Raw genomic sequence first — 27954 nt, forward strand, 5'->3', positions numbered from 1 at the left:
AAATCCTGTCGCCTTCCTCTCTAGAGAAAAGCTGGATTTAATATGAAATGCTGGATCTCTTCTATATATAATCACACACAGGCATGCCAGTCAGTGCAGGGCCACCATGATGCTGCACTGTAGACCAAAGCTCTTTGCTGCTAAAGTGTTTCATGAATAACTCACTCTGGATTAGAAGATGCCCGCTCTCCAGCTGCACGGTTCTACTGTTGCTGTCTGCCCTTGTGAGAATCTGTCTGCCGTCCTCTCTGCGCCAGGTCACCGATGGCTGCGGGGACCCTCGGACAGTGCAGGGGAGGGTGATGTTCTCCCCTACGCTAGCTGTCACATCAATTGGTGCCTCAGAGAACAATGGGCCCACTGTGGTGGAGGGAATAGTGATTTTTTACTTTGTATACATCTTTTGGAGAAAAATAAGCTTTATGCAGGAAAGTGTGAACTCACCTCCAACCTCCAGAATGACTGTGCCAGCGGTGGTGCCGCCAGAGCTGCTAGCCACACAGCTGTACTGGCCCGCGTCGACCTCCTGCACCCCTCGAATGTGCAGGGTGCCACGGTGTACATCCTGCTCAACAAAAAGCGCGGAGCCCACCTCAAGCTCACCTGGAAAGACACAGAAAAACAAGCCCATTCGTCTCTGACTTGACATTTTATCAGGTGTTTAATGCGAACACTGTTTTTGACCTTAACTTACCTTTGAACCAGTGGACCAGGGGAGGGGGGACGCCTGTTGCCTGACACTCCAGAGTCGCATCGCCTCCGACAGATACAAGCACAACCTGCTGTGTTACTGTTATTCTAGGCACCTCTGGAGGAAATAAAATAAAGATTAAGAAGCAGTTTCATGGTGCATTCTTGAAGCTTTTTCAATTTATAGAATTTTACCTGATTGGAAAATAATATCGAAGCAATTTAGTGTGAAGAAAATGTTTGGCCTGAATAAGTAAAGGCTGCTGTAACTGACCTGAGGTAAATGTAAAAACTGAGCTCACATTTCCCACAATTTATTTGCCAACAGAGCAAGATACATGTTTTTGGAAAAAGTCAGACAGCCGAGCTGAAGAATGAAATTATCTATCTCACAAATCTCTTGCTGCCTTAACAGATCAATGTTGTTAAAAATGTGAATGTATGTATGTGAAGGTAAGTGTGTATAACACCAGCACGCCCTAGGAAGAAGCTGCCATAGTCTATCAGGGTTGAGGTTTCTGTCAACTACTAACTGACAGGCCACGGCTGAAACTTCAGGCATTCAACTGTCAGTGCTCACAAAACAAGAAGAGAATATATTTTCTTCGGAAGTTTTTCCTTGTACGATGTGAGGGTCTAAGGACAGAGCGTGTCGTATTGTCATACTGATATTCTGTACACACTGTGAAGACCACTGAGACAAATGTAACATTTGTGATATTGGGCTATATAAATAAACATTGATTGATTGATTGATTGATTGATTGATTGATTGATTGATTGATTGATTGATTGATTGATTGATTGATTGATTGATTGATTGATTGATATGTGAGATAGAGCAGCATGTGGCCACATCGCTCGTGCTCAACTGGTATATCACTCACAGATTTATTCAAAACAAATGCTGTTGAAGAATAGATGCAACACAGATAAAGAAAACATTTACTTATGTGAAGTCTGAAAAATAATGTTATCAGAAATTATTATTCAGAACAGAAACAAAAAATGATGAAAAATGGTAAAAAGATCAATTCCAGCAACAGCACAACCTCACATTGGCACCCTTAACATTGGAAGTGATATCTTGACTTGCCTGCAAAAGTAAGAGACACAGTCTGAGAGGCAGTCCCAGCCTCATTGGTTGCTAAACATGTGTAGTTCCCAGCATCCTCTGGGAGGGCCCCTCTGATGGTCAGGACTCCATGTTTGGTTAGGCTCAACCTGTATCACACAATCCACAGAAGACATGTGTGTTGACTCTTCATGATTACATGTGCAGATGTAAAACTGCAATTCATCTCTAACCCTTCCTGCTATTCTTGGATATCATGAGAGATTTTTTTCTTTGAATATGTATTTTACACAGGCATATAAAGTTGCGGTTTGGAAAAATATTTCACATAAGAACCGAAAGTTAAGCTACACGATGTGGCAATCAGGCATGTAGTTTAAGTGGAAAGTAATGACTCTGTGTGCCGGAGGTGTTGAGTGGGCTGAAAGTTCCCTTACCTCGGCCGATTAGTAAGAAACATGTTTCCATGGCTCCAGAAGAGCTGGGGAGGGGGGGAGCCGGACGCCGAGCAGACGAGGCGGATCTCGTCCCCTTGGGAGAAAGCCCGGCCCTGGGGGTGAACTTCCACAGAAGGAGCCTCTACGAATGGAGTCAAACAGAGTCAACATGCTGACAGTGAGTCATGGCCTTCACCGCGGCATGAGGTCATTCACTACTTCCCGATGGCAGGTTTCACAACAGTAGACTCCTGATGGTGGGCTTCAATTCAATTACCAGCACTTAACCATGTCTGACATCATTGTTACACAAGTTTCACATTAACTCGCTATTTTCGCATCCATTACAAACATCTGTGCGAATGCCAACTCTTTTCAACATGCATCAATTCTGGCTGATGAGGAACATTTTCTGACGAGAAAGTGGCTCAATCTGACTGCGAGGAGGCTAAGCCTATAATGGAAAACAGATGACGGGGCCTCAGGAACAAAGAGGCCCCCAGTGTGTTAAGTGTTTAAGCAGATGACCTGCAGGGTATCGTTCTTGCCGTACCTGGGACATGAAGCCATGCCGTTATGTTATTCTCTCCGTGAGTGTTGGTGGCCACACAGTGATACTCCCCAGCATCCTGAGTCCGCAGCCCGCTGATCTGCAGGGACGAGTCGGACAGCAGCCTAACCCTCCCTACGCGGGCTCGGATGGCACGACCCGCTCTGTACCAGGTCAAGTTGTGGCGCATAGATCCTTCCACCTGGCAGGACAACACAGCCACGCCTCCCACAGAGGAAGTAACATTTACTGCCGACTTGAGGACGGGAGGAGGATCTGTTTTAGTGGAAACACAACCAAAACATCAAACAAACAGAGCAAAAATAGTTTACTCTTTCAAACGGATGTTTGTACTGGCATGCTTTGTATCATGTTGATGTTTAAGCCATAAGTCTAAGATAACAAATGGCTGGAACTCATTTCAAAGCTTTGCTGTGACTGTGATGCATGCAGGCAAGACGACTGAGGATGTGTGTGTTGTTGTTTGTGTGTGTGTCATACCTCGAACGGTCAACTGTGTTAAGGCCCGTCCCTGTCCTGCGCTGTTCTGCGCTATGCACTCATACAGGCCTTCATCCTCAGCAGATGCATGGCCGATCTCCCAAGATGCAATGGCAGAATTCCTGATACAAAGACATGCTTGGTTTGATAAATGGAACCCATTTTACACATTCAATTAGTCTATCTGGCACACACACACTGGGAATAGTTTTCCCCACAAGTCAGCCTCTCTTCCTGAATTTAACTCAAAGCAGAGGGTGAATGAGAATAGACGCTTTGTTAATTTTTCAAGATGACACAATCGAATATGTAATGTTCACAAAACTGATGAAAGATTTCCTGCAAATAAAAATCAAACAGCCAATTAGCACTAATGCTTAACAGACATGCCCTCTGGTTAGAGTAGTGAGTGACCTAATTAATCTTTTTGTACAGCAGGTAATGGGCAAACTAAGCTTTAGCATCTGAATCAGGAAGGAAAGTCAAATGTTACAGAGCGCTGATCGAGACTCACTGAAAGAACTTCTCGTCGCCCAGTGTGATCCCACTTCTGGTGAATCGCAGCCTGTAGGGAACGTCACTCTCCACCGAACATCCAATCACAACAGGCTGCATGTAGAAGCCCTTCACCACGTCAGGCATGCTCACCGCTGGGGGATCTACACAAGGGAGGAAACCAGGATTAAAGGTCACCAGAGAGATTGATGAGGTGTGAGAGACACTGGAGTGGCTTTGGTGAGATGTTTCTTCAGGGAGGGATTTGTCTTGCCTGGAACAATGTTGGTGTAGGAGACACTGGACAGCCTCTGGAAGCGGTAGCCCTCTTCATCTTTGCCCGTCCCCTTGAGGAAGAAGCTCTGGGAGGGGGTGCGGAACTCCGGGAGGCGCCATAGTCCTTGTTGACCGAGGTCGGAGGGCAGAGGCACGGGGATGGTGCGTAAGGAGCGGCCTGAGCCTGACACCAGCTCCACATGGTTGAGTTGACCTGGAGGCTTCAGGCCTGTACACTTCAGCAACACATGGGCTGGAAGTCCTGGGAGACAAAGAAAGGTCGTCATGAAGTCATCTCCTGCAAGTGTTCTCAGTCAAATAAAACTCAAGCAGCTAGCAGAAACATATCTGACACCTTTTATTGGCCTCTCTCTGGTTTGGTTGAACTGTGAAACGGGTACACTGGAAAAGCCGGCCCTGAAGTCTAGATTGCTGACCCCTGTGACCCTCAGAGTATGGCGCCCACTGCAGCTCACCTTTTTAGGAAATAAATGTTATTCAATTAGCCAAATGTCATAAAGAAATCAGAGTAAACATATTCATAGATTATTCAGACGTACCTTCAGTTTCCACGCCCCAGGTCTGGGAAACTTCAGGTTGACTACCCGAGCGGAGTTAGGGATGTTCAGCAGCTCTTTCAGGCCCTGCGCTTCACCAACGACTCGACCTAGAACACAAAAACAGCAACTTTTCAAAGTCCTACCTTGTTTTGGGTGTAATGAGAATAAAGTTTATTAAGATGGCAGGAAAGAAAATGTGGTCTACCATAGGGATCGCTGAGTTCGATCTGTGGTGCTGGTCCACTGAGTGACACGGTGACCTCGCGAAGACTGGGGTCAAAGGGCACTTCCCACTTGTTCTCCTGCGCACTGTCATGGTTGGACGACAGCAGGTGGACCTTCATGGAATGAACTGTCTCCTCTACCCACTTTAAAACCTGGCAGGAGGAAAAAACAGAGACAGCATGTCATGATGGAGGAAAGACATTGGTTGGTGGTTGAGCCTGGGATCCGTCAGACTGTCATGAATCCCCTCTCAACATACAGACAGGATGAAGACAGGAAGGACACGATTGTAGACCCCCCCCCCTTCCACCAATCCCTTCCCTGCTCTTTGTCTTCGGACTATTTTTCATCACAAAAGTATTCCTCATAGGGATTTTTTTCCTAAACAAAGGTAAAGTGAAACAGCTCAACTGTCAGGCTGATAACATGCAGTTTTCTGCACTCTCAAGCATGTATTCCCAGAGGAGCGTCTGTCAGGCAGCAGCCCACCTTCTGCAGCACAGCTCTCATAAATCACGAGGCTTGTTCTGCAAAATAGAAAGTAGTGGTGCCTTTGTTGTAGAAATACACTCAAACTATATATTCTACAGTATCAGCCTTACTAATGTGCAGGTTCATTATGGACAGAAACATCTGGCTGTTTCTCATCTTTCCGTTGAATCAGTTAAGCTAAGGGAGCAGGATGAGGTCAGACAGACACACATTAGGGTTGCCGAAGGCTAACTCTTTAAATGAGTCATTATAGCACTCAGGGCAAAGATTGTCCAAAGTCTGAAACAGTGGTGGACAGTTTGATTATATTTAAGTGCAAAACAATCATATGATACAGACTATAATGGCCCTCAGAGAGGCTTTCCAGAGAATTATCTGACATTATAGAATAGCAGTTTTGACAGCTGCTTGACCTTCTAGCTGTACTCATTATCATGGAATACAGTTTCCCTTTCCCGTAGCAGAAAAACCCCACAGATATCTCACAGTCGTATTTCATGGCCACAATGGACCAAATGTCTTTCATCTTCCAAATACTTAGCAAGCAACTGCTGTCTAGTATTTGTGTTGACCTCATATGAAGAGGTATTATGGCTGAGCTGCGTGTGTAATGCAACTGAAAACATTTCTTCAGCGGGCCCTTGGAGACGGACCCAACAGAAACACGTTTTACTGTAGACGTTTATCAAAAAACAAGCAAAAACTGAAACAAAGAAAGCCTTTGATAATTTAATCAGGCCTCCGCTTTGTCTATCGGGTCCACTGGGTGCTGACAGCAGCTGGTTTCTCTCGCCGTCTTACAACTAGAAACAGCTGTAATGTCTGCCACATGTGCAGCCATCACCAGCAGAGCAGGAAGCTGCGAAGAAGTGACCTACATCTGCCCCAGGATACTATTTCTTATGCAAGAGAGCAGAGAGGAGTGGGCATTACTCAGTCCTAAGATAAAGGCAATTGGAGTGCAGAGATGGGACCACTGCTGAGTTCTGCAGCCACTCCTTGTCTCAACCACTGGGAATGCAGAGGATCTTAAGTCCTGTGAAACCTCATCTGGCGTGTCTCAGTTGAGCGGGCTTACGGCGCTGTTACAGGAAGAACCCCCCTCTGCTATTCATTGACAGATGGGCCAGAGAAGAAGGGTGAGCTCAGGCTGCTGGGGTGATGCTGTATTGCGCTCTCTAGTCCAGGTGCATTACCTGCGAATGAAAACACGTTGCCATGCAGTGGTTAGCACAGCAGCTTGACTCCAGATCTCCCAATGAGGAGGGGTCAGCTCAGTCCTTACCAAGGCTTAAACCTTACAGCTGCGGACATTTGCAGGAAGATGTTCCGCTACAAATCAAGGTTATTTGAGCGAATCAGTCCCGGATGGACCCTTCGTTATTTTCACAGTGGGGGATTCGATACACCTGCCAATGCTTTTTTGACTGTCACAAGTGACCTGTGCTTCAGAGAGGCTGCTACACCATAAATGGTGCCTTTGTTCAGCGCACTCAGGAAGACAAGGATAAATGTTACCTGGGTTTCATGAGAACCACTGCAGGTCCCTTAACTAAACCCACTGCTTCCACGTAATGAGAAAACCATAAGAGCAATGTTATACAATACTCCTCAAGGCACTTGAGTTAAGTGTCTGTGCAGCTTGCCAGGTAGAAACATGCAAAACACCACATCTTCATTTCAAGCTTATTTAAAACCCCTGTTTCTGTGGGCAAGCAGGCATTATCGGAAAGCTAAAACATCACAGCCCTAATTTTCGATCAGCGCTTCAGGCTACTGATGACGTTAGGCATGGCATCATTATCTTGAGGAGCACAGATCGTGGTCCAAGTTTGACAGCACATTAACAGGGTGTTCTTGTCCACGCTCTTGTTATCGGATCATCACCATGATCGAAACATATAAAAACATCGTTGAGAGAGCGATAGCTAACAATGACTTGTTGTGTGAGGACTTGGAGCCAACTCCACTGGGCAGCTGTGTTGGAAGCAGGGAAGCCGTGACAGATCACATCCTGGGATTAGAAAGCAAAATAAGTAGTCTGTTTTCTCTCCACTCTTCCCCCGGAGATGACCATAAGATTTTGTATATTTTGATTTCAACCCACTTTATTAAACTGCCATTAAGAGGGAATATTTTGGTTAAAGTTGGAGTTCTTCTGAGGTTCTTAAGGATTAAAGCATTTGCATTCATTTGGTAATAGCATGCCACCCAACAGCTATAATCACACAGGTTTGACATACAGTTTTCAAGAAAATGTGCTCATAAGTATGCACATGTTTACATGTAACAGGACATGTTAAAAGCTACTTGGGCACGGAGCTATGTGGGGTTTAGGTGTGAGGGCTGGAGTGAGTTTGACCTCCTATTCCCTTATACTGCAGCACACAAATCACATGCAAACACTCCTTAAACAGCTGGCAGGATTATGGAGTGATAATGAACCAAGCTGCCCCACACACAGACATTGTGTGTTTAGCTACATGTAAGCACACCTTGATAGGAAACAGACCCACGCACACACAAACACACACATCTGAGTTCAGAGCTCCAGCGGGCCACCAGTGTGCAGAGCGGCTGGCTCCAGCTCAGCACTGCCCAGCTATCTCCTGTGTTGACACGCAGGATACCAGTGTCTCTTCCAGAGGAAACTCTGGCTTCTTTTACGTCTGCCGGGGAAGGGAGCCCTGCTGTCTTTGGCTTCTCAGACAGGGCTTATGTTACATGTACATATAAAAGAGTCACTCACTGTTATCATATGAACAGGAAGTCTAATATCGGCTTTGGAATAATTTGATTTCACTAAATAAATGCTTCTCTCTTGTTCCTGTGCCTCAAATACACATCTGAATATACAAATTCTACTTTATATTAGCAGAATTCTATAATAAATCATTTATTCTGTGTGAAAATATTTGAATTAGTGAGAATAAGTCTGTCATGCTCTCACCTCGTTGACCTGCTGCTTGTCCAGGTGAAAGATTTGTCCAGAGGAAGTGGCAGCAATCTCCTCGTACGCCCTGTAGCCAGGCTGAGAGCGATCCCCGCAGTCCCCGGTCAACACAAATACCACCTGGGAACAAGAGGGGTGGGGGGGGCAGGAAGAGTTAAGGGGATTACTACTGTTCAGTGTTTGCTTTACGCACTCGCTTTTCAGTGGCCTCCAAAGTGACGCTAATGCTCATTGTCATGCCTCACGTAGAGGCTGGGACTGGAGGAACTTTGAAGAGACTCATCTGCTCAGCTGAGAGTCAGGGCTTTGTATTGGGATGTAGATCTTTCACAGCAGGCAACTGTATTCCCTTTTGTTGTAGCGTGTGATGAATGCAGAGAAACTCAAAAGTCTGTGAGCAATGACTTCCCCCTACCAGCATCATCGTGGGAAAGAAAACCAAATGAAATCCTTGCTTACATGTTTTCTGTCCAGCTGTAATACACTGCAGCTGTATTAAAGGAAGAACCTCTGTCATACTGTGAGAAGAATGAATGTAAAATGGACTGATGCATGTCCAGTATGTCTTGAACACCCTCACACCCCTGTCCACTTTGGGGCCGTACCTGTGACTGGCGGAGCTGCACCAGCTGCAGAACGTCTCTCTTCAGGCGGTAGTCTTTGGCTCTGGCGTCAGTGAACACGTAGATGAAGGATCCAGGCAGAGAAACCTCCAAGGCTTTCTTTATGGCTCCTATGCTCATCTCAGGACAGTCGCCCCCGCCCTAAGTGACATAATTACAAATCAAATACTCCCAGAAGAAATAATAAATATATCATATTCTAAACTGCATTCATACTGATTTTACTGTTAACAACTCTGGAATAGTTCAGCTTTCAGAATCATGTCCATTTTAAAGGGTACACAAATAATGGAAAATAATGAATTGAAACAGTAATTTAAACACAAAGTGCTTTTTGAAATAAGACAATATGCTTTCTAGATATTAAAACATATATTTAGATACAAAATAATCATACAGCTCAACAAAATACACTCAGTCTAACCTGATATATATATATTGTCTATGAAATTGATCTTTCTTAGTCAGATAAATAACTTTATGATTCCAGTCTTACTACGTTTTACCATCATGACATTTCCCACAGTAGCTGCTGTTTGGTAGACATTACATTAGCTCACTTTCGCTTGGATTAGTGTGGATGAATACATTAATCCCACTCCTATAGAATAATGATTTCATGTATGCTCCCACCTGGACAAAGAGCTCTTGCAGATCCTGCTGGAACTTCTTTGGATCCGTGGTTATGGAAACAGGGCCGATATCTGTGAGGACGGAAATATATATCATAACAGAGACTTAGTGAAATTAAGTCAGCCTAATAAATCATGTTCTACACAATAGCGTATGCCTAAATATATTTATCTCAAGCAAATAAGGACTTAACTTTCGTGAATTACTCTTCAAACAAAAACAGCTGTATCAGAACAAAGGATTCAGTTGTTCACCACACGGCACAGGAGTGGGTAGATTGATGCACTGACAACATTGCAATGTTCGGGTTTTGCTTAACACAAATCACTACAATCTGACCAAATGTCGGATGACGATAATTTTCTGCAGCTGGAGTCAGCATTTTCTACTGTTCTTCAAGCAGCAGCAGCAGCAGCAGCAGCAGCAGCAGCAGCAGCAGCAGCAGCAGCAGACTCCAGTGTGATGGATCAGAACCTGTCAGGGCCTGGCGCTTTCTTGGATGCCTTGTGGGGCCAATTGCAGGAACAGTAAACATTAACCAATACACAGAGAACACATTGTTTTTGCTACAGAACACGGCTGGCTATAAACACAGGCCTTTCATTATAGTTGCTTCAGAGAAGACCCTTATCAGGTAGGGTGGAGCTTCACGATTTATGTGTGTCTATGCTTGTTATTCTGACTGTCAAATAACATTTTCAAGCCTCTCTGGGAGACTAATGATACTGAGTTTGCAGACATGTGTCAAGCGGATTACATTTCCTACTCATTCACAATCCATTTTGCAACAGCAAAGTCTTTCAAGTCCTTGTCTCCTTCTCATGAGTGACTGCAACACACTGACAGCACTGCCACGCCTCTTTGTCAGCCACCGCTGCAATCTTGGAAGTTTACAAGGTCCCCAAGGGCAGGGCACATTACACACAGACAAAATGTGTGGTGTTAGTGTTGAAAACCATCCCCCCCTGACTGGCTCAACTTGGGGCTACGAAGGATTGAGGTGGGTTGGGTGGGGGTGAGTGGGGTAATTACACACAAGCAGACAGCATATGCTTCTCATCAGTGCTCAAACACCCTCCCCCTATAGAGCACTCTTATTTTCAAGCTGCAGCTTTCCCATAGGAGGGCAGATGTGAAGAGACGTACCTGTCCCACACACTCCTCACTCTCACACACATTTTCCTGATGTATTGTATCAGTTTGAGTTTAATGTGCTGCTCTTTGTTCCAATTGTTCTACTGAGACAGATCAGGGCTACAACATGTGCAACAGGTTTTGAGCTGTGTAGCAGTTTGCTGTGATCTTTTCAAGTTAACCTAAACACATGACAGCTACAGATATATGTCATAATCAGTGGCAATGTAAACTACATGTTTAGTTTCACATTGCAAGTAGGCTACATGCTGCTGTGTTGCAGAACAATCTGATCATTTGGGCTAATTTGTTAGAAGCTGTAGTAATTCATAATTATAATACACAAACATTCAAATTCAAGATTACACATTCATAATAAAATAGCTTTTGTGTAACTTTTGTTTGTTTGGTCAAAGAGTACCTGGGTCATGGAAGGGGACCAGCACAAAGTTTTTGATGGGTCTGGTCCTCCTGTTCAGGCTCCTTTCCAGGATCCGCGAGGCGCCTTCTATCACCTGTTTCAGATCGTCGTACATGGAGCCGGTAACATCGAACACAAAGGCCAGGGTCGAGGCGCTGTCACCGGAACCATCATCCTCCTCAGCCCGGGGGACTGCCAGGAGCCTGTGCGCGCCGACACACAGCGCCAAGACTAGGCACTTTAATAAGACACCGGTCATGTTTATTTAGATTGACTGCATCTGTCTGCTGGAATGAGGCGAATCACATAAAAATGTTAAAAGTTGAAGAAAGTTTTTTAAAGTTCAGATTTCAAAGCAACGCAAAGTCTGGGAGCACTTCCAATCGGTAGAAAAAAATATCTGGAACAATACGACTCAGCTGAAAGACATCAACATCCAGAGTAAAATACTTCCACAGGAGTACATCGGTGCGTAAAGTTTGGAGGAGCGTGCGGACTGCCTCTGTGTTGGAGAGACCCTGGAGAGCTGGTGCTCTGACGCTTCAAACGGGGGCGGAGATGGGTATTAAAAGGTTCCTGAGACCCAACCTGATTTGTGTGTGTGTGTGTGTGTGTGTGTGTGTGTGTGTGTGTGTGTGTGTGTGTGTGTGTGTGTGTGTGTGTGTGTGTGTGTGTGTGTGTGTGTGTGTGTGTGTGTGTGTGTGTGTGTGTGTGTGTGTGTGTGTGTGTGTGTGTGTGTGTGTACCTCGACCCCACTGTGACTTCCAGGCTTTAACCCTATCCGACACCACACCCCCTCCTTCTATTCAATTTTCTCCGTAATCGAGGTGGGCCCCTAGAGACCCGGTTTTTTTTTTTAACAGCTTTGCGCACATTACCAGCGGAGTTTGGAGCCTGTATTCTGGACATGCCGAGAACATTGTCTCAGTAACAGCCTGGTTATTATAAATAGCCTTCATTTATATCCCACCGACACCAATCTAATTTTATACATAGCACACGCTGAGAAATCTCCCCTTGACATATGAATGGGTAGAATAGCTCAGCGTGCCACTCAGAAATTACACTTTCCTTTTTTTATTGCATACATTAGCTGTTCTGGATTGAAATATGTTATTTATTATTAAATATCATCATAAGCACTTATGTCTAGATATGAAAGATATTTTCAAAAAGGATATCAGACCTCACAAAGGAAGCTAGCTCTAGTCTTATAAATGTAAATAATTCAGTGTCCTCTTAAAAGTTGTAAGGACCCAGCGTATTTCTGAGACAAGAAGCCGATTGCGCTCTTCATTTAGTTACAGATGCTATTTTTAAAACTCCTATAAAATACAAAGTGAATGAAAGATGGACATAAAGCACAGAACAGCCTGTGATCAAAGCTCCGGACCCTCCTGACCTCCTCATCTTGATATGTCCCTGTTGATAAGAAACATAGAGCAGCTCTGAGCAGCTTCTAAAGCCAAGGAGCCTCATTAACTCATTAATGGACCTCATTGTTTTTTCACAACCTATCAGTGGAGACTTTTATCACAGAACAAATAAGCACGGTTCTGTTTTTCAAAACATGACACACGCTCAAAATTATATTATTTTTCGATAAGTGAAGAAGCTCAAGGCCATACTGATCCTATTTCAATTTTGGATACAATGCAATTAGTAAAGGTTATAGATTATCGTTTTCAGAAGTGATTAATTGTGGATCATAAAGAAAGTTGTTTTGAAATGCATATTTGAGCAACAGTCGTTATCCAAGTACCTGAACATAAAAACGTTTCAATATTAATGAAGTACAAAGACTAAGAATGAAGCAATAGAAAAGTCAGCCACTTAAATGCATTTTATTGTGTGCTCTTATACCGTTAATCAACAGGTAAATGACATTTATCATTTAGTAAATTACCATTTGCATAAGGCATAAAATCAGTCAAGCTGATAAAACATCTTAATGCTGTAAATAAAACAATCCAACAATGGAAAAAAAGGCATCATCACATGCTCTGGCCTCTCACAGGACAAATACGAGTGCTGGACAATTGCAACAACAGAGCTCGCAAAAAGCTTTACAACCAGAATTGATGTCTGTTTGTGCCCGCGTCTCAATGACCAGGCTGTGTGTGTGCTGAGGGTGGAGTACGATGCTCTCAAAAGAAATCATGAGCCTCAGTTCAGATGTAAGCTGTGAGAATTGGCTGTGTTGCCTGGTCATGTCGTTCAGGATGTGGCTGTGCAACACTGCAGACACTAGTGCTAACGGGACATAAAAACACAATAGGATGCAGAGACTGCAAACATAGTAAAATAATCCAGAGTAACCTCCGGGTCCTTCAACACATTCTTCAAATAAAAGCCCCATTCTCTCAGGAAAAAGGAAACTTTTGAACGTCTGAAGAAAATAAATCCCCAAATAATGAGAAATACAGTGCAATACATTTCAACACCTTTCATAAAAAATAAAACTTCATTCAATACTTATGAGGAAATTCCCATAAACGCAGCAAAGCAGAAAATAAATTACCATTCTATTTACATTATACATTGTACACTATACTGCTTTGTAACTTTTAGTAAGTGCTCAAATGATCACCAAGTAACACGTTTTGCCAGATTCTCCCGGGTTAAAAGTCTCTCCATGTGGCGGTGAAGCAGCAGGACAGTTCCTCTGAGCACTTCACATGCATCCTCAGACTGACAGTATGTGAACAGGACGCACACTAACATCTCGGAAAGGGAATTTTGTTCCTTGGACTGTGCATTGGGAAATCACAACACTGCGTTTGAAGAAATGCTCGCACAGTCCACAACACTCAAGGGTGTAGGCGGTGCAACATATCTGTAGAAGCACGGATAAATGACTGAGGGGTTTGCTGATGTTTTGCTGAGTTCTCTGTCACATCAGAGGATATACTTGTTTACAATCCGAACTGGAAATGTAGATGAACAGCTACTGCCACAAAGAGTTTGCAGTCCACTTCTAGGTGAGCGAGTTTAAAAGTTCTTCTGGTTGCAGGTGTGATGGCGCTGGATTGGTTTGTGGATGCTGAGTTGGATCCATCTGAGAAGTTGTAAGATGATCATCAGTTAATAGATGACAGTAAAAGGGTGTCATCAAACATGGGTGTGTTCAGAGCATGCAGGAGAAATCACTAAACAGAGCTACTGTCTGAAATACGTCTTCAAGAGCTCACTTCGCAGTTGACAAAACGCTGAACAGGATGTCAGCAACAATTGGCAGCGGCCGTGCATTACATTAAGCAGTGAGAGCAGAGGGCTGTCTCGCTCCTCACTCTGCACTACAAGACTATTTGATTGCCAGCAAACAAGTAGGCCATTTGAATAATTCATAGGAACAAACTGAGAGCTGAACGTGGCTTCTTCACTTTGGTTACAGCCCACAGAATGAATTTCCTTTCTTTTTTATTCTTTGCTCTGCTGAATAAAGACTAAGAAAATATTATCCTGGAGTTAAAGCACGACCTGGGCTTGTTAATCAGCCATGCACAGACGAACGCAGCTACTCGCTCAATAAAACCCACTCACCTTACATTCCTACACAAGCCCATCATAGAGAGACAATGCCTGAACAATAGAAGGATCTGCCTTTGAACCCTCCTGAAACTCCTGCAGAGTCAGCTTCCCGTCTGCATTCTGAAAGAGGAACATAAGAAAGAGATAAAACTGGAGCCCCTTTAATGCTTTAACATGCATTTACCAGCAGGGGGCAAAAAAGCCTCTTAAGCTAATGTTGCTGCTTTTCTGTGCTGTTGGACTGATCTTAGGTTCAGTGCTCTTGGATGGTAGCCACTCTCTGCCAATACAAATCACTATAAGTGCTGCTGCACGCACCCCACACACACACACACACACACACACACACACACACACACCACACACACACACACACACACACACACACACACACACACACACACACACACACACACACACACACACACACACACACACACACACACACACACACACACACACACACACACACACACACACACACACACACACACACACACACACACACACACACACACACACACACACACACACACACACACACACACACACACACACACACACACACACACACACACACACACACACACACACACACACACACACACACACACACACACACACACACACACACACACACACACACACACACACACACACACACACACACACACACACACACACACACACACACACACACACACACACACACACACACAGCGTCTCAGCTTTCACTAAAGCAGAGTAGATTCTTGGGGCTGAGGGAATGGGCATTAGCACCGAGGGCTAGTGGTGGTGGACACTATATATGATGTTTATAGACTGCAGGCGGTGTTAGTGACGCTGTGATGGCTACAGCTAACCGCTCTAAACTTAACAGTGTCCATGTAGGATCCCGAGGGTAGCAACAAAGGCAGATTCAGTCCTCTTTATAGAAAACGTATAATCTTTACTGCACTTTTAACAGGCTAAGATTGACGTAACACGATAGAAAGTAACATCAATGGTACAACAACTTGTGCAATATCACTGTCTATCACTTAAGTCTTTTGTGACTATATACTTAAATGTAAAAATACTAACCTTGTCCATCATTGCAAAAATACGGTCCACTCGTTTTTCTGGTGTGTTTTCTTCTTCTGGCAGCTCCACAGTGTTCCCCTAAAGATATTAAATCATTACATGTTGTACCATTCAAAAAATGTTGATGTAATGCTTTGGAATCTGGTAAACCATCTTACCACCATCTGATATATGGCATCTACGATGTTTAACATCTCGTCTCGGGTGATGTAGCCATCGTTATCAAGGTCGTAAAGTTTAAAAGCCCCTGTGTAGAGAAAGGTGTTGAATATAAATATTTTGGCAGGTGAGGCCTTACTAGAATAAGAACCCCCCCTGTGACTTCATAATGTAAAACAAAAGATTAAACTTAGATCTTTCATGGAATAAAAAGCACATAGTGTTTTGTTTTATATTTGGAAGTGGTGAGAACAGATAGGCAGCAGCTTTCCATGTTTGCTTTTCAGTTCAAAAGTTGACAGTAATAATGGTGCACACAACTTCAAAAGTTGACAGTAATAATGGTGCACATAATAATGATCGCACCAAACGTACAGTTACATCTACAGTTGAGAGTTTTTTTCCACAGTGTTTGATTTTCAAGAAAGGGCATCAACCTATTGGGTCATGACCCCCAGGTTGCATGTGCCTACTGTTTGCTGTTAATAATCCCCTATTTGCTTTTCTCTAAGAAACCGACAGTCCTCATACATATGCATACATGGCAGTCAGCCTTACATCCTGTCATTTAAATGTCAACAAACAGGGGAGGAGACTGCATCTTCTTACATCTCAACTTCTCATCAAGAGTCCCCCGGGAGGTCACTGACAAGGCCTGGATGAACTCTGAGAACTCGATGCGTCCATCCTACAGGGTGGCATGAGAGAGAGAGAGAACATTAGAGAGGAAATGGCCCAAAGACAAGATGAGCATCTTGCTTCACACTAGCCGTCCTCTCATCAGCTCTTTGCTGTTCTTTCATGATGTCCTTGAAAAACGGGGCCAGACGCTTGCTCCAACTCAGCTTCTATTTTTGCCTTGCACCTGGCTGCTTCCTAAGGCAGAAATATGTCACCTGTGGTCATTAATAAGATGGATGCACCTGGCTCAATGTCCAAAAAATAACAGCACACAACCATCCGCTGGATATTTGTGGCAAAGAAATGTCACCTCTTTTTCAATGACTCTGCATTGTGAATGGACATGGCAGATAATTATGTTGGACAAGGTATAAATATTCTGTCACTTAATCCCTCTGAGCTTTGTGAGAATCCTATGCTCTGAATCGCACCAGAAGCTTGAAATTCCAATTAACCTCCCAAAATGGTGGCCTACAGCGTTCTTTGGCAAGGACACTGCAGCGGAGCGAACCGGCTGCTAACATGGATAACAATCAGATGTAAAACCAGAGCTTTAAGTGGCTTAAAGTGGCTAATTCTGAGCGACTCACTGAAGTTCTGACCCCCAGCTTCAAACAACTGCATTAGACTTACTCAAAGTAATCGCTTTAATAGGCACAATAAGACATCCCCTTCACACATGTAACAAGCCATCTTGCATACAAATTCAGTGGTGAGCAGTAACTAAGTATACATTGCACAAGTATTGTACTTAAGTACAATTTTTAGGTACTTTACAAAGTAAAGATAATTGGAAACACTTAAGTACTTCTACTCCACTACCATTAAGTGGCAGGTATAGCATTTAAACTTTAGTTACATTGAGGATTCTAATTCATTATAAGAAAATAAAATCATTTATGTATTATGCGATAATTTTATCTTTCCCTGAAATGTTACAAGGTACCCGGCATTATATATAGTAAAAAATAAGCTGCTACTCTACCTGTTGCAACAACAAAGTCACGACCACTAGGATGCATCAATAAGTATAATATTCTAAATGTGTATTTAATATTCTCCAAAATTATTTGTTTTTGCACTTTAAGGAAATGTGGATGCTTTAATTTCTTCACTTTAATTAAGTATTCTTTTGAATGCAGGATATTACTTGTAATAGTATTTCCACACGGTGGTATTACTACTTTTACTGAGGTAAAAGATCTCAGTACTTCCTCCACCAATGTACAAATCCATGTTCTGTTAGCGGAGCCTTCAGACTTCATGTTCTCACCGGATCTTAAAGGACTGGTTGCAACAACAAAAAACGTTTCTGACTTTCTGCTACAACTTCCTACCTGCGACAGAGTTCAGCTAACGGTTGTGCTTTCAGAAGACAGCAAAGAGCTCTTCACGGCCCAGGGGTCTGCTCTCTCTATCTCCACCAGACATCTGTCCAGCCAGACAATGCTGCAGTCATGCATTGCTGATTACATAAGTCATAAATACTGTTAAGATCAATGCATACTCAACTATGGGGAGCAGAACTCTAACGAAGGTCAGAGATAAACATCAGACGGACGGGTTGTCTGATCTTCCTGACACAAAGCCTCTTAACTGAGTCAATAAATCTCCAGGGGCTTGCCAGCATCCCAGGAGCTGCTCATCGACAGTTTGCCTTCCTGAACACCATTTAAATAATCTACAGCTGTGTTTAGGTGGATTACCCTAGCCAAATGTTTATTTAACGGTTTGGCTTTGTTAAAATGTGCTTTCTCATCACATCATCAAATCCTTAGAGAATGCTCCCACGTAAGAGAGAAGTAGAATAATACGAAAATACAGGCACCTCTTGAAAAATAAATTGGCTCTCTAGGAAACTGATTTCTGGAAATGAAGGGTTACGTTTATGTGTTACTATTGACTCTTTTTTTTTATAAAACAGAATCCACTGTGCTGTTTTTTTTTATTTAAATAGTGACTAAAAAAGATAGCAGATAAAAATACAAAGAGCAAAAAATGGCAATTATTACATACTGAGATAACTAAACATGCCCTTTGAATCCTTCTGTTAAAAACTGAACCTGCAGTTCTTATAAATAACGTCAGCAAAACAGTAGCACAAAGAATTCTTCTTCCTCTTTTTACCTTTGGATTAGCTTTATCCTCAGACACTGTCACTTTGTATCATGTTCCTATAGCAGCAACCCTGGACAAACAGCCACGGTCAAACTACTTCTTTGTCATTGTGAACCAACAAAAGATAGAAGATGTTCTTGCTGCCTCACAATAACACATAAGAAATGTTTCACTAACCTTATTTTCATCGAAAACATTGAAGACAAAGGAAGCGAACTTCGTAGGGTCTCCAAAAGGAAAGAACTGCTTGTATATCTTCTGAAAGCCCAAAGCATCCAGCTGCCCGCTTGGACAGTCTTTAATAAATCCTTTGTACCTGAATAATAAAGTACAGAAAGACATAAGACTAAGAGTTAAAATATATAATGTGATGACAATATATAAAATAAGACAGGATTATACAACAATGACAAGAGACAGAAGTCACATCCTCATCCCTGCAGCAGGGAATTCTGACTCAGTTTAAAGAGATGGTGCAAGATCAAAAAGGTAAAGTGCAAAGCCGTTTGTCTCATTCACAGAGAAGACGATCGCCCTAATCCAATAGCAAGCCCAGAGTGGTTAACTCTAATCAAATTACTCTATAGTTCTCTTTGATAATATGCGTGGCAGATAGAGAAGTCTGAGATTCCTTTCGCTGCTGGAAATGATATATCTGGGAGAGAAATGTAATATCTCTATTAGTCTAAATATAGAAGCATCTCATAAGCAATTTCAAGGACAGTCACTCAGAGGTAGAAGGCTTCCTAGTTTGTTTTTATAAAAGGAAAACCACAGCCTCAAAGTCTAGCTACACTGTAATAGCTTGAGGAACGAGGAAGAGAGCGTTAGCCTTTACAAAGATAAAGGCTTGATGAAAAGTATGAGAACAAGGACATAATTACACTCTATAAAAATAATTTCAAAAAGCTTTTGCTCTGGATCAGCAGCAAAAAATGACGCACAAGGGAGCACTGCATGTTCGTCTGTGATTCAGAGGAAGGCTGGGCTGTAATTACGGCCGGAGAGAGAGAGAGAGAGAGAGAGAGAGAGAGAGAGAGTTCTTCTGAAGAATGGAGGTCAGTACACATCTTTTCCACTCTCACTCTTCACTCCTCTTAAGAACTCTTTACTTTGAATCTGCCTTGGAGATAATGAAGCCAGCTCCAACTAGTCGAAGAGACGCTTTGAGGAGCAGCTGAGAAACAGTTCAGCAAGAAGAGAGCACAACCATGTCATTCTCACATTTGAATTATTTGGAGATACAATATGTGGGAAATGTTAGCCTAGCTAACATATCATGCATATTACAATCCAATTAGTATTCAGTGCAAATTACACAATAAATAATCCAAAGGCTACGCAGCTTTCCTGAATTATTTAGTGTGTTTTATAGTGACACTATGCAATATTATATCTAGCAACCAAATTAAAAAGTCTGTAACATATTTAAGATACTAAAACATGCATTCACACACTATTCTAGAGTAAGTATAGCGGAGTAATTAGTAATAATAATACGACTAATACATCAAATTAGGGTTGTTTAGTGCCAAACATGAAGTATTTATAAGGAACAAAAAGGAGTTAAACATTGTAATTCTTCAATGACTAACTGGAACGCTTACAAGGAGTGGTATATTGCTCTTATTTAAACATTTCAAAGGTGTCAAATATCAGACATTGTTCCTTTATAAAACAGACATTTAATTGAAATGTTTATCCTGACATACAGATAAGCTCATCACAGATATATATATTGGTGTCGTTATCAGACTATACATTTACTGATAAGTAACATTAAGTAACAGTAAAGAGTTCAACTTGTTGATATAAATAATGTTAAAAAAACATTCCCGTGTCCTGCATGCTCTTTTCTTTACATTATAAAATAAAAGCTCAAATAAAAAAAATCAATCAATCTTAAAGATGTTTTAATCAAATCAAGTCTTTAAGTTTAACGTAACAAACAAACAACTAAAACCCGATATATTTATATTTTTACAATATTATTATAAGTATTGATTGAGCTAGTGTCAATGTTTTTACAATGCACTTTGAGTTTTCATTCATCAAGTAATTATTTGTTATCTTCAGCCTGTTGATTATCACACAACTTTGCTAACAAGGTATTTGGTATCACACATACACAAGGCTAACTACCATTTGACATACTACCAGTGGAGTTACATAATCAAAAGTAAACATCTACAGTGCATGGGTACAGTAAAGGCGCTGTACCAGTGTTAACATGTTTGCCTAGAGTCAGCTATTTGTCAGAGTCAGAATCAGAATCACCTTCATTTGCCAATCACACATCATGGCTTGGTAACACTGGTGCTAAGACACATAAACAGCCAGAATGTACTCGAAGCAGTGAAATAGTGCACTGCACTTGCAGGGACATAGCAGACGTGACATTGTGTATTGGACCACACTGGGGGGCCAGCATGAAGATTAAGTATTTATCACTGGCACTGGCTTCTTCTCCTTGGCATCTACCATGGTGGGGTTTTGCTATAGAATTGTGCAGAAGAGCTGGCAGGAGCATCACTGGGCTAAAGCATGTTGTTATTGATTTCAGGTGAGCATGGAGCACACTAATGCTGTCCCTTGGAGGAGAATTAGGAAGGGGAACACATGTAATGCACGACACAGGCATTTATCTAACCCCTCTAATTCTTCTATGTCTGCGCCTGTGCTCCAATTACACGCCATCTGGCATTTCCCCTGGTACAATTCCCTCTCATCCTTCACACTCAGCCGTGTTGATTGCCGCTGATCTTCAAGTGAGGACTCGTGCAAACTTTGCTGTGAAAAACAGGGAGAGTGATGCTTAGCTAGCTGGCTGCACAGCCTGGGGGGGTGGGGGGTATTCCGCCACAGTGCACTCAGTCAGCCCCAGTGACAAGCCAGCTCTAAGATCTTGGCCTGCCAATGCCCAATGATATCTAATGCTGCTGTGTGGCAGTGTGTGTACCCCCGCCTGTAAGCCCCCTAACAGGGTACAAGAGCAGAGTCTAGATCAGGAGACAGAGATCTTTTCATGCATGCAGAATTAGGTTGGGAAAAACCCAAGCAGGAGGATTGAAATGTGAACATGGAAGAGTGATCATTTTATTACAGCGCTCTCTCTTCTGATATACTCTATTCTTTGCCTTTCATTTCCAAAGAAACAATAGCCTAAGAGCGGCATGCACTGCAAACAAAAGTCATGACTACGCTCATGCTTGAATCAACTCTGTAAATGAAGACGTAGTGGGTCTGATCTCTGTGCTGGCGGCTGTGAAATTCTGAAAAGAAAAACGTTCAGAAATGCACACCTTAACTGTAATGATTACTCACAGCTCTGTGTTTTCCTGACCTGAGTGGCCTCGGTTTAATACATATGTTTCATTTTGATATATGCAAGTAAATATACAGCCAGGGATCATACCTCTGCACGATGATTCCTGTGCAGGTCGCACTGAGGTAAAGAATCCAACAGAGAGGATTACTAATGAACTCTGTGGCCTTGTAGTGATTACATACCTGAAAATGAAACACCCTTAAGCCCCAGTAATTATTCTGTTATCAGTCATCCTTTTGCTAATAGAGCGTACATGTTTGTTGAGGAATGCATCATGGAAATGTTTGCATCAGTGTTATCAGCCTTCAAAGTCATTCAGTCTCAGCAAAGCTTCAAAGTCATTCTATTTTAAGAACACATCTGTCTTCAGGGCAGATTGAGGGAGGTTGCTTCAAATCAACAATCAAACCAAATATAAATACACTATCTATGGACGCACAAAATAAAAATCCTTTATCTAAGTGGGTCGAGAGAAGACCCCTCCTGATTACAGAGAGTTATGCCAGTAAAAACACAATTGCTAATATATGACTAGCTTCACATCAGGCATGTCAGAATGTCATTAAAAATGAAAGCACATACTTACCACTGCTGCACCTCTTTCTCTGTAACTGTAAGAGAAAAAGAGAGTGACATTAGCTCAGAGGAAAAGTTGGGTTGTACTAGAAAAAGGAGCCAAGCAGTAGCATTGTTAATCATTTTGCCCCAATCCTTTCACATTATATCATTTAAAACTACTCAAGGGTGATACATCTTGTTTAGCTGAGTGAATAATTAGTTATATCGGAGGAAATGAAAAAAAAATGTTTGCTGGCCTGGATAGTAGAGGACAAGTGGGAGTTAACCCTAGAGAGCCACAAAAGACACACAAGACTAAAGGGAAGTTCAGACACAGATTTAAGAAAGATAACAGTTTGAATGCCCACTCAAACACCATTATCTGCCAGTATCTAATCAACCGATCCCCAATGGCTTTCTCTTGTCTCTTCACTTTCTGTCAAGGAACGACAGCAATATTCGTCCCTTTGGCCTCTGGGTTCGCTAATGAAAACAAGGGCTGTAAATCAATAGCATTATTTTGACTAGTTGGTCCTATGAGAGAGACTTTCTGATAGCATGCCACCGCAAGTCTGAGGATAAAATATTGTCTATTGTTCATAGACATGTTTCACCATGAGATCACTTCATATGTATACGCAATGGAACATAATCATACAGAGGCTATCGATAGGGAGGCCAGTTATAGCCTTCAGCTGCATGTGTCTCGGCATCAATTTTCTACTCAGAATGTCACCAGGAAACCAGTCACGTGACCCTTTCCTGCACAATAAATGTCGCGGTCAATCTCACGACTGTCATCCAAGCTAAGCTACCATACAATTGGTCAAAAAAGTCCGAAAGTGAGGCAATTTACCATGGCTTCAATTTGATAAGACATTTTATTACATATTTTCAGTCCGAGGCAAGGGGGTAATAATGAAATAAACCATTTGCAGGAAAGTGCAGGACCCATACAGCTGGTTGACCCTGCAGGCTCTGCGAGAATCCAGCTTGCACTCTGTCAATGTGAGCCTCTTCATGGCTTTGACAACTTACAAACCTAGTCTACATCCTGCAGACATTTGAATAGGGTGGCTGGTATTTCCATGTAGTGTAGTAATTTGGAAAATTATTTCTGGTTTGAATTAAACACTCTCTTTAAGTACAGGTGAGGATTTTGCAACCACTTACCACACTTTCCTCTAATAACAGGAAAAACCCTGGCTGGCCACAGCCCTGGCACAGCTCAATGGTGTTTTATTTAAAGTGCAAGGTCATCAACATGTTATTATGAAGATGGGGAAATGTTTTATCTTTCAACAAAGGGGGACAGATATCTTCTATTAAACTAAAACAGGACTTATTTTTCGACTAGCCTTGTTAGTTCCCTGTCATCAGAGGGCATCATTTGCTGGTGAAAAAACACCCTACCTCCTCTAACACTTGAGTGACTGGACCCTACACTCTTCCATAAGTGGGTCTAAAAGGATCCGTATTAGAATAATGTGTTTTATGCCATTTTTATCATTTTGGTTAAAAAAAATCACTTGTATAATATTTAGTATTATATTTTGGTCCACATTAGAAATATTTTATATTTAATTTTTCACAATTTGCCCTTATTTTTACATTTTGAAAAAAAACGTTTTGAACATTTTGGACCCACTTATGGAAGCTTGGGGTAGTAATACAAAAACTACAATATCTTAACATTTTAATTTAAAATGTGAATGGCATGATATCCAAAACATGTTTTTTGAGGTATAGCTGGAATATCAAATGATAAAAAAATGTTAATCCAAAGATACTTCAAGAAAACCACCTCACTGGGTCCAAAAAGACCCACTTATGGAAGCTTGGGGTAGTAATACAAAAACTGCAATTTCTTAAAATGTATAACATTTAAAATGGGAATGGCATGATATCCAAAACATGTTTTTGAGGAATAGCTGGAATATGAAATGATAAAAAAATATAATTACAAAGATACTTCAAGAAAACCACCTCACCGGGTCCAAAAAGACCCACTTATGCATCTAAGGGTAAATGGCAGACAAAGCTTCTCATGGGAGAGCAAGAGGCAACAGGATGAAGGAAAGCTGAAATGATAGAGTAACAACAGAGAAAGGGAGAATGATCATGCTGGGAGAGAAAGCTTGGTGCCCCTCTCAGCGATGCTAACCAGATAAGATCCTAATTATACTATTCCATTCCCAGCTCAAAGAGGGCAATTAGGGAATAAAGCGATGGAGACAGGGCGAAAGGGTAAGAGGGAAAGAGAAAGAGAGGGAGTAGAGGACAGCCGCTAACAGCCCAGCCCAGCATGAAGCCCAATCTTCCTCCACAGCAATTTCCTGCCACATCAGCCAACCATGGTTCTGCTGGAGAGACCCACCACACAAACAGCACTGTCATTAAGCAGCAATGGATGTCAACTCCCACCCACACCTGCACACTCTACTGCTTAAATAATAATAATACCAATGCTTTGCTCCAGAAATAACACGCAAATTATGAATATAGTGTTTGCAGTAGTAATTATAAATGTCAAATCTGTTCAAACTTGATTGAAAAATCTGCTTTAACATTTTGGTTCAGCGGGAGATCGTCGATAAATAACCCTAATCTCTAGAACCCCTCGCTCGATAGCGGATACAAACTCAGAATCTCCATATTCATAGATCCCTTCAGCATGATTTAAAGATGCTGATTGCAAATTTTGCAAGACCTTCACCAATCACAATTTGCTACACAACATTTAAATGTAAATTTAAATCAAACAGGGAGCCAATTCCCATTTCGTTGTAGCTCTGTTTTGTCGATAACGGGAAACGGGTGAAGAATCCCGATACATCCCAGCAGGCAGGGCTATTTACTGTACAACATGAAAGAAAAACAGGGGGGGGGGGGGGGAGACATTTTGATTTCCCTTCACACACTGTATGGTCTTTCACTTTTAGAAAGAAGGTTGATTTGCTTCATAACGACTAGCTGAAAAGGAAACAAAGAAAAAGACGTGAAGGCACTCACAGTAGGTTTTCCTTGTCAACTCCTCCACCACCTCTGGCTTGAGCTTGCTGTTTGATTTACCCATGATCTTCAGCTCTCCTCCACACCTCCAAATCCACCTTGGCGCGCAGAACCTGTTACTCCCTCCTCTCCAGTCTGATCCTCTAGCAAAAACATACACAAATGTGGGCCAGTTTAGGTGCAATGACACCGGTAAATAAGAAAACTCGCTTTTGCTTTGGAGAAAAAGGAAAGCAAAGGAAACTCCTATTCAAGCCGAGTCTAACATTCGGTGAGGTTCACTATAGCTGCTGTCATGATTTTCTCAGTCGTCAGCCCTGGTACTCCAGACAGGGGCCCTGGGAAGAAGAACCTGCAGGTTGTTGAGTCTATATGAGTGTCCCTGAGTGCCTATCCCCTCATTTCTTCAACGCAGTCTGTGGGCGAAGAGTGGCGTTTAGATGCGTTGCTACATTCGTCCTTGGATACAAGAGTCACTCGGTGGCTGGGTTAAGCACGCTCACTCCCTCACAGTCATTCTCTGTTCTTCTCACTCCTCCCACCCCTCCTTTCCTATCTCTCTTGCTCTGGGTAAGTTACTGTAGAAAAGAATCCTCCCTCTTGACAGCTCAGATAAGGAGGTGTGTGTAAACTAAAACACAATGAACAGAGCTCATCTTGGCTGCACTTCGCACTCTAAACCTAAACTCTAAACCTTGGAATTTATAGAGACATCAAAGTTTAAGAAAAAGTAAAAAGGTTGCAGCAATAATTTATGGATAGCAAAAACCAAATGGCTCAGCATGGTTCCATGGTTCTAGATGCCAGCTGAAAAAAGATCTGGTCTTGCTCTTAAAATAAGTGTGCAAGCTGTCTACCAAGCTTAAAGGCGGATTTGAAGAGTGACAGGTTTCCTTTCTTCTCTTTTCTGACTCATTATTTTCCCTCCTTCCTCTCTTCAAGACAGCATGGGATAGTGATTTCCTCCTCTGTCACAGCAGAGGAGGCATGATGGCATTTCTTTGTATCACGGGCCTTGCGTTGGCATGCGCTGATGCCTAACTACAGCAGCTGTCTATGCCTCTGAATAGAAAACTGTATGCAATAAGCACCTTTACTGCAAACATCTGGTCTTCATGTCCATGGCCAGTGATGTCCATCTGAGGAATGCCAAGCTTGTAATCACCATCTTTTGTTAGGTCAAGTTTTCTCGTCCTAGGTGTTGACACTATGGAAATAAACAGACAAACAGCAGTTACAAAGGGAAGCATCACCTAAGCAACAGACACATGTGCGCAGTTGACTGAAAAAACACTGAAAACAGGCAAGGACCTTTCTACTGTCTGCCAAAGCTGCAGGCAACGCTCATGTGGAGCAAGACGAGTGTTAAAAATGGAAGTGCAGAGGCTATAATAAAGGCAATTGTTTCCAATGAGCATACTTGAAATGGCTGTAACATCTTAAAAGGTCTAAGAAATTATTCATCCCATCCAAGTCTTGTGAAAACAGCGTATCTCAAACACACACGCACTTAAATTCACAGTGAATGGCTGAATCAACACGTATGAAAAAGGATCTTTGTTTCAATTTATTTATGTTTGTTTTGGTTGACAGGAGTGAGAAACACAGTCGTAGCAGCAGGTGGGACGTTGCCTGGCACTACCATAGCAACACACAGTTTATGGCCACAGTACAACAGCTCCTGTGCGGGGAGCTAGTCATTGTACTCGCAACGGTCGTCGTTACCAAAACGCAGTTACTTTTTGGGTGAAGACAAAAAAAACACATAAAACTCACCTTGAAATGAATGAAAGCGTTTCAATGTAATGCGACTTCGGGGTTTACCTGAGTAACAAGAGCGGAAAGTCAGTCCCGAAGCAGCGAGCTGTGTTCCTCCGCCGAATTCCGGAACGACTCGCTGCTGCGTGGATGGCCGCCCGTGCTGCTCTGATGCCGGCGTCAGAGGGTGACGTTGCTGCTGCTGCTGCTGCTGCTGCTGCTGCTGGCTCCCACCAACCCGTGCTCGGTGCCAGAGACACTGACGTCGCGGTACCACTGGTCATACAGGGACTCTTTGTATCCATCTTTAAGAGCCTTTACACGTGCCCTCTCATAATGGTTATATGAGCCCAAACTCACTCTTTAACGCTCTATTATCTCATTTTCATAGAGTGAGGCAGATGTGGTAGGCTACTTTTAGGTGCATGGTATATTGATGATGTGAATAGCCTATAGGGTTTTGATGAGGGTTCACATGGTTGATGAACGGAGGCACTTTGACTTTAGCTAATCATTGCACAAGTGTGTGTTGTTATTATCAATTTGAAACCTAGTTTATTTTAAAAAGTGGCCATTATTGTAAGGCTATATTTGGCAAGAGCTGTATAATTAGTAATGGCATATAATGTCAAAACTCAAGAGTTGTAATGTTACATTTTAA

At 42.4% G+C, this 27954-nt stretch overlaps 2 protein-coding genes across 3 annotated transcripts in view; both read right to left on the reverse strand.

Moving 5' to 3' along the window:
* Window positions 1-11324, reverse strand: part of hmcn2 (hemicentin 2) — a 47972-nt gene extending 36648 nt beyond the window's left edge. Inside the window, exons 1-16 of the mRNA XM_034091917.1 lie at window positions 11066-11324; window positions 9511-9581; window positions 8860-9018; window positions 8252-8374; window positions 4790-4961; window positions 4585-4691; window positions 4380-4500; window positions 4023-4286; window positions 3768-3912; window positions 3254-3375; window positions 2756-3028; window positions 2203-2344; window positions 1787-1914; window positions 695-808; window positions 445-603; window positions 166-360 (exon numbers count right to left, since the gene is read on the reverse strand). Coding sequence (XP_033947808.1) covers window positions 166-360; window positions 445-603; window positions 695-808; window positions 1787-1914; window positions 2203-2344; window positions 2756-3028; window positions 3254-3375; window positions 3768-3912; window positions 4023-4286; window positions 4380-4500; window positions 4585-4691; window positions 4790-4961; window positions 8252-8374; window positions 8860-9018; window positions 9511-9581; window positions 11066-11324 — 2554 coding nt within the window. The remainder of the gene's footprint in view (window positions 1-165; window positions 361-444; window positions 604-694; window positions 809-1786; window positions 1915-2202; window positions 2345-2755; window positions 3029-3253; window positions 3376-3767; window positions 3913-4022; window positions 4287-4379; window positions 4501-4584; window positions 4692-4789; window positions 4962-8251; window positions 8375-8859; window positions 9019-9510; window positions 9582-11065) is intronic.
* A 1569-nt stretch (window positions 11325-12893) lies between these two features.
* LOC117452885 (neuronal calcium sensor 1) lies at window positions 12894-27536 on the reverse strand. 2 transcript variants are annotated; one of them, XM_034091687.2, is made up of 10 exons: window positions 27360-27536; window positions 26627-26742; window positions 25536-25678; window positions 22552-22576; window positions 18815-18953; window positions 16448-16526; window positions 15838-15926; window positions 15680-15757; window positions 14609-14716; window positions 12894-14123 (listed from the first exon to the last, which is right to left on the reverse strand). In XM_034091687.2, the coding sequence occupies exons 3-9, from the start codon at window positions 25597-25599 to the stop codon at window positions 14618-14620; spliced, it is 573 nt and encodes a 190-aa protein (XP_033947578.1). In that variant the 5' UTR covers window positions 25600-25678; window positions 26627-26742; window positions 27360-27536; the 3' UTR covers window positions 12894-14123; window positions 14609-14617. The 2 variants fall into 2 exon arrangements, with proteins under 2 accessions (XP_033947578.1, XP_033947579.1); XM_034091688.2 differs by having other exon boundaries at window positions 27312-27536.
* Window positions 27537-27954: the final 418 nt, after the last annotated feature.

Source organism: Pseudochaenichthys georgianus, chromosome 9 (assembly GCF_902827115.2).
Source record: "Pseudochaenichthys georgianus chromosome 9, fPseGeo1.2, whole genome shotgun sequence".
Classification (NCBI taxonomy): Eukaryota; Metazoa; Chordata; class Actinopteri; order Perciformes; family Channichthyidae; genus Pseudochaenichthys; species Pseudochaenichthys georgianus.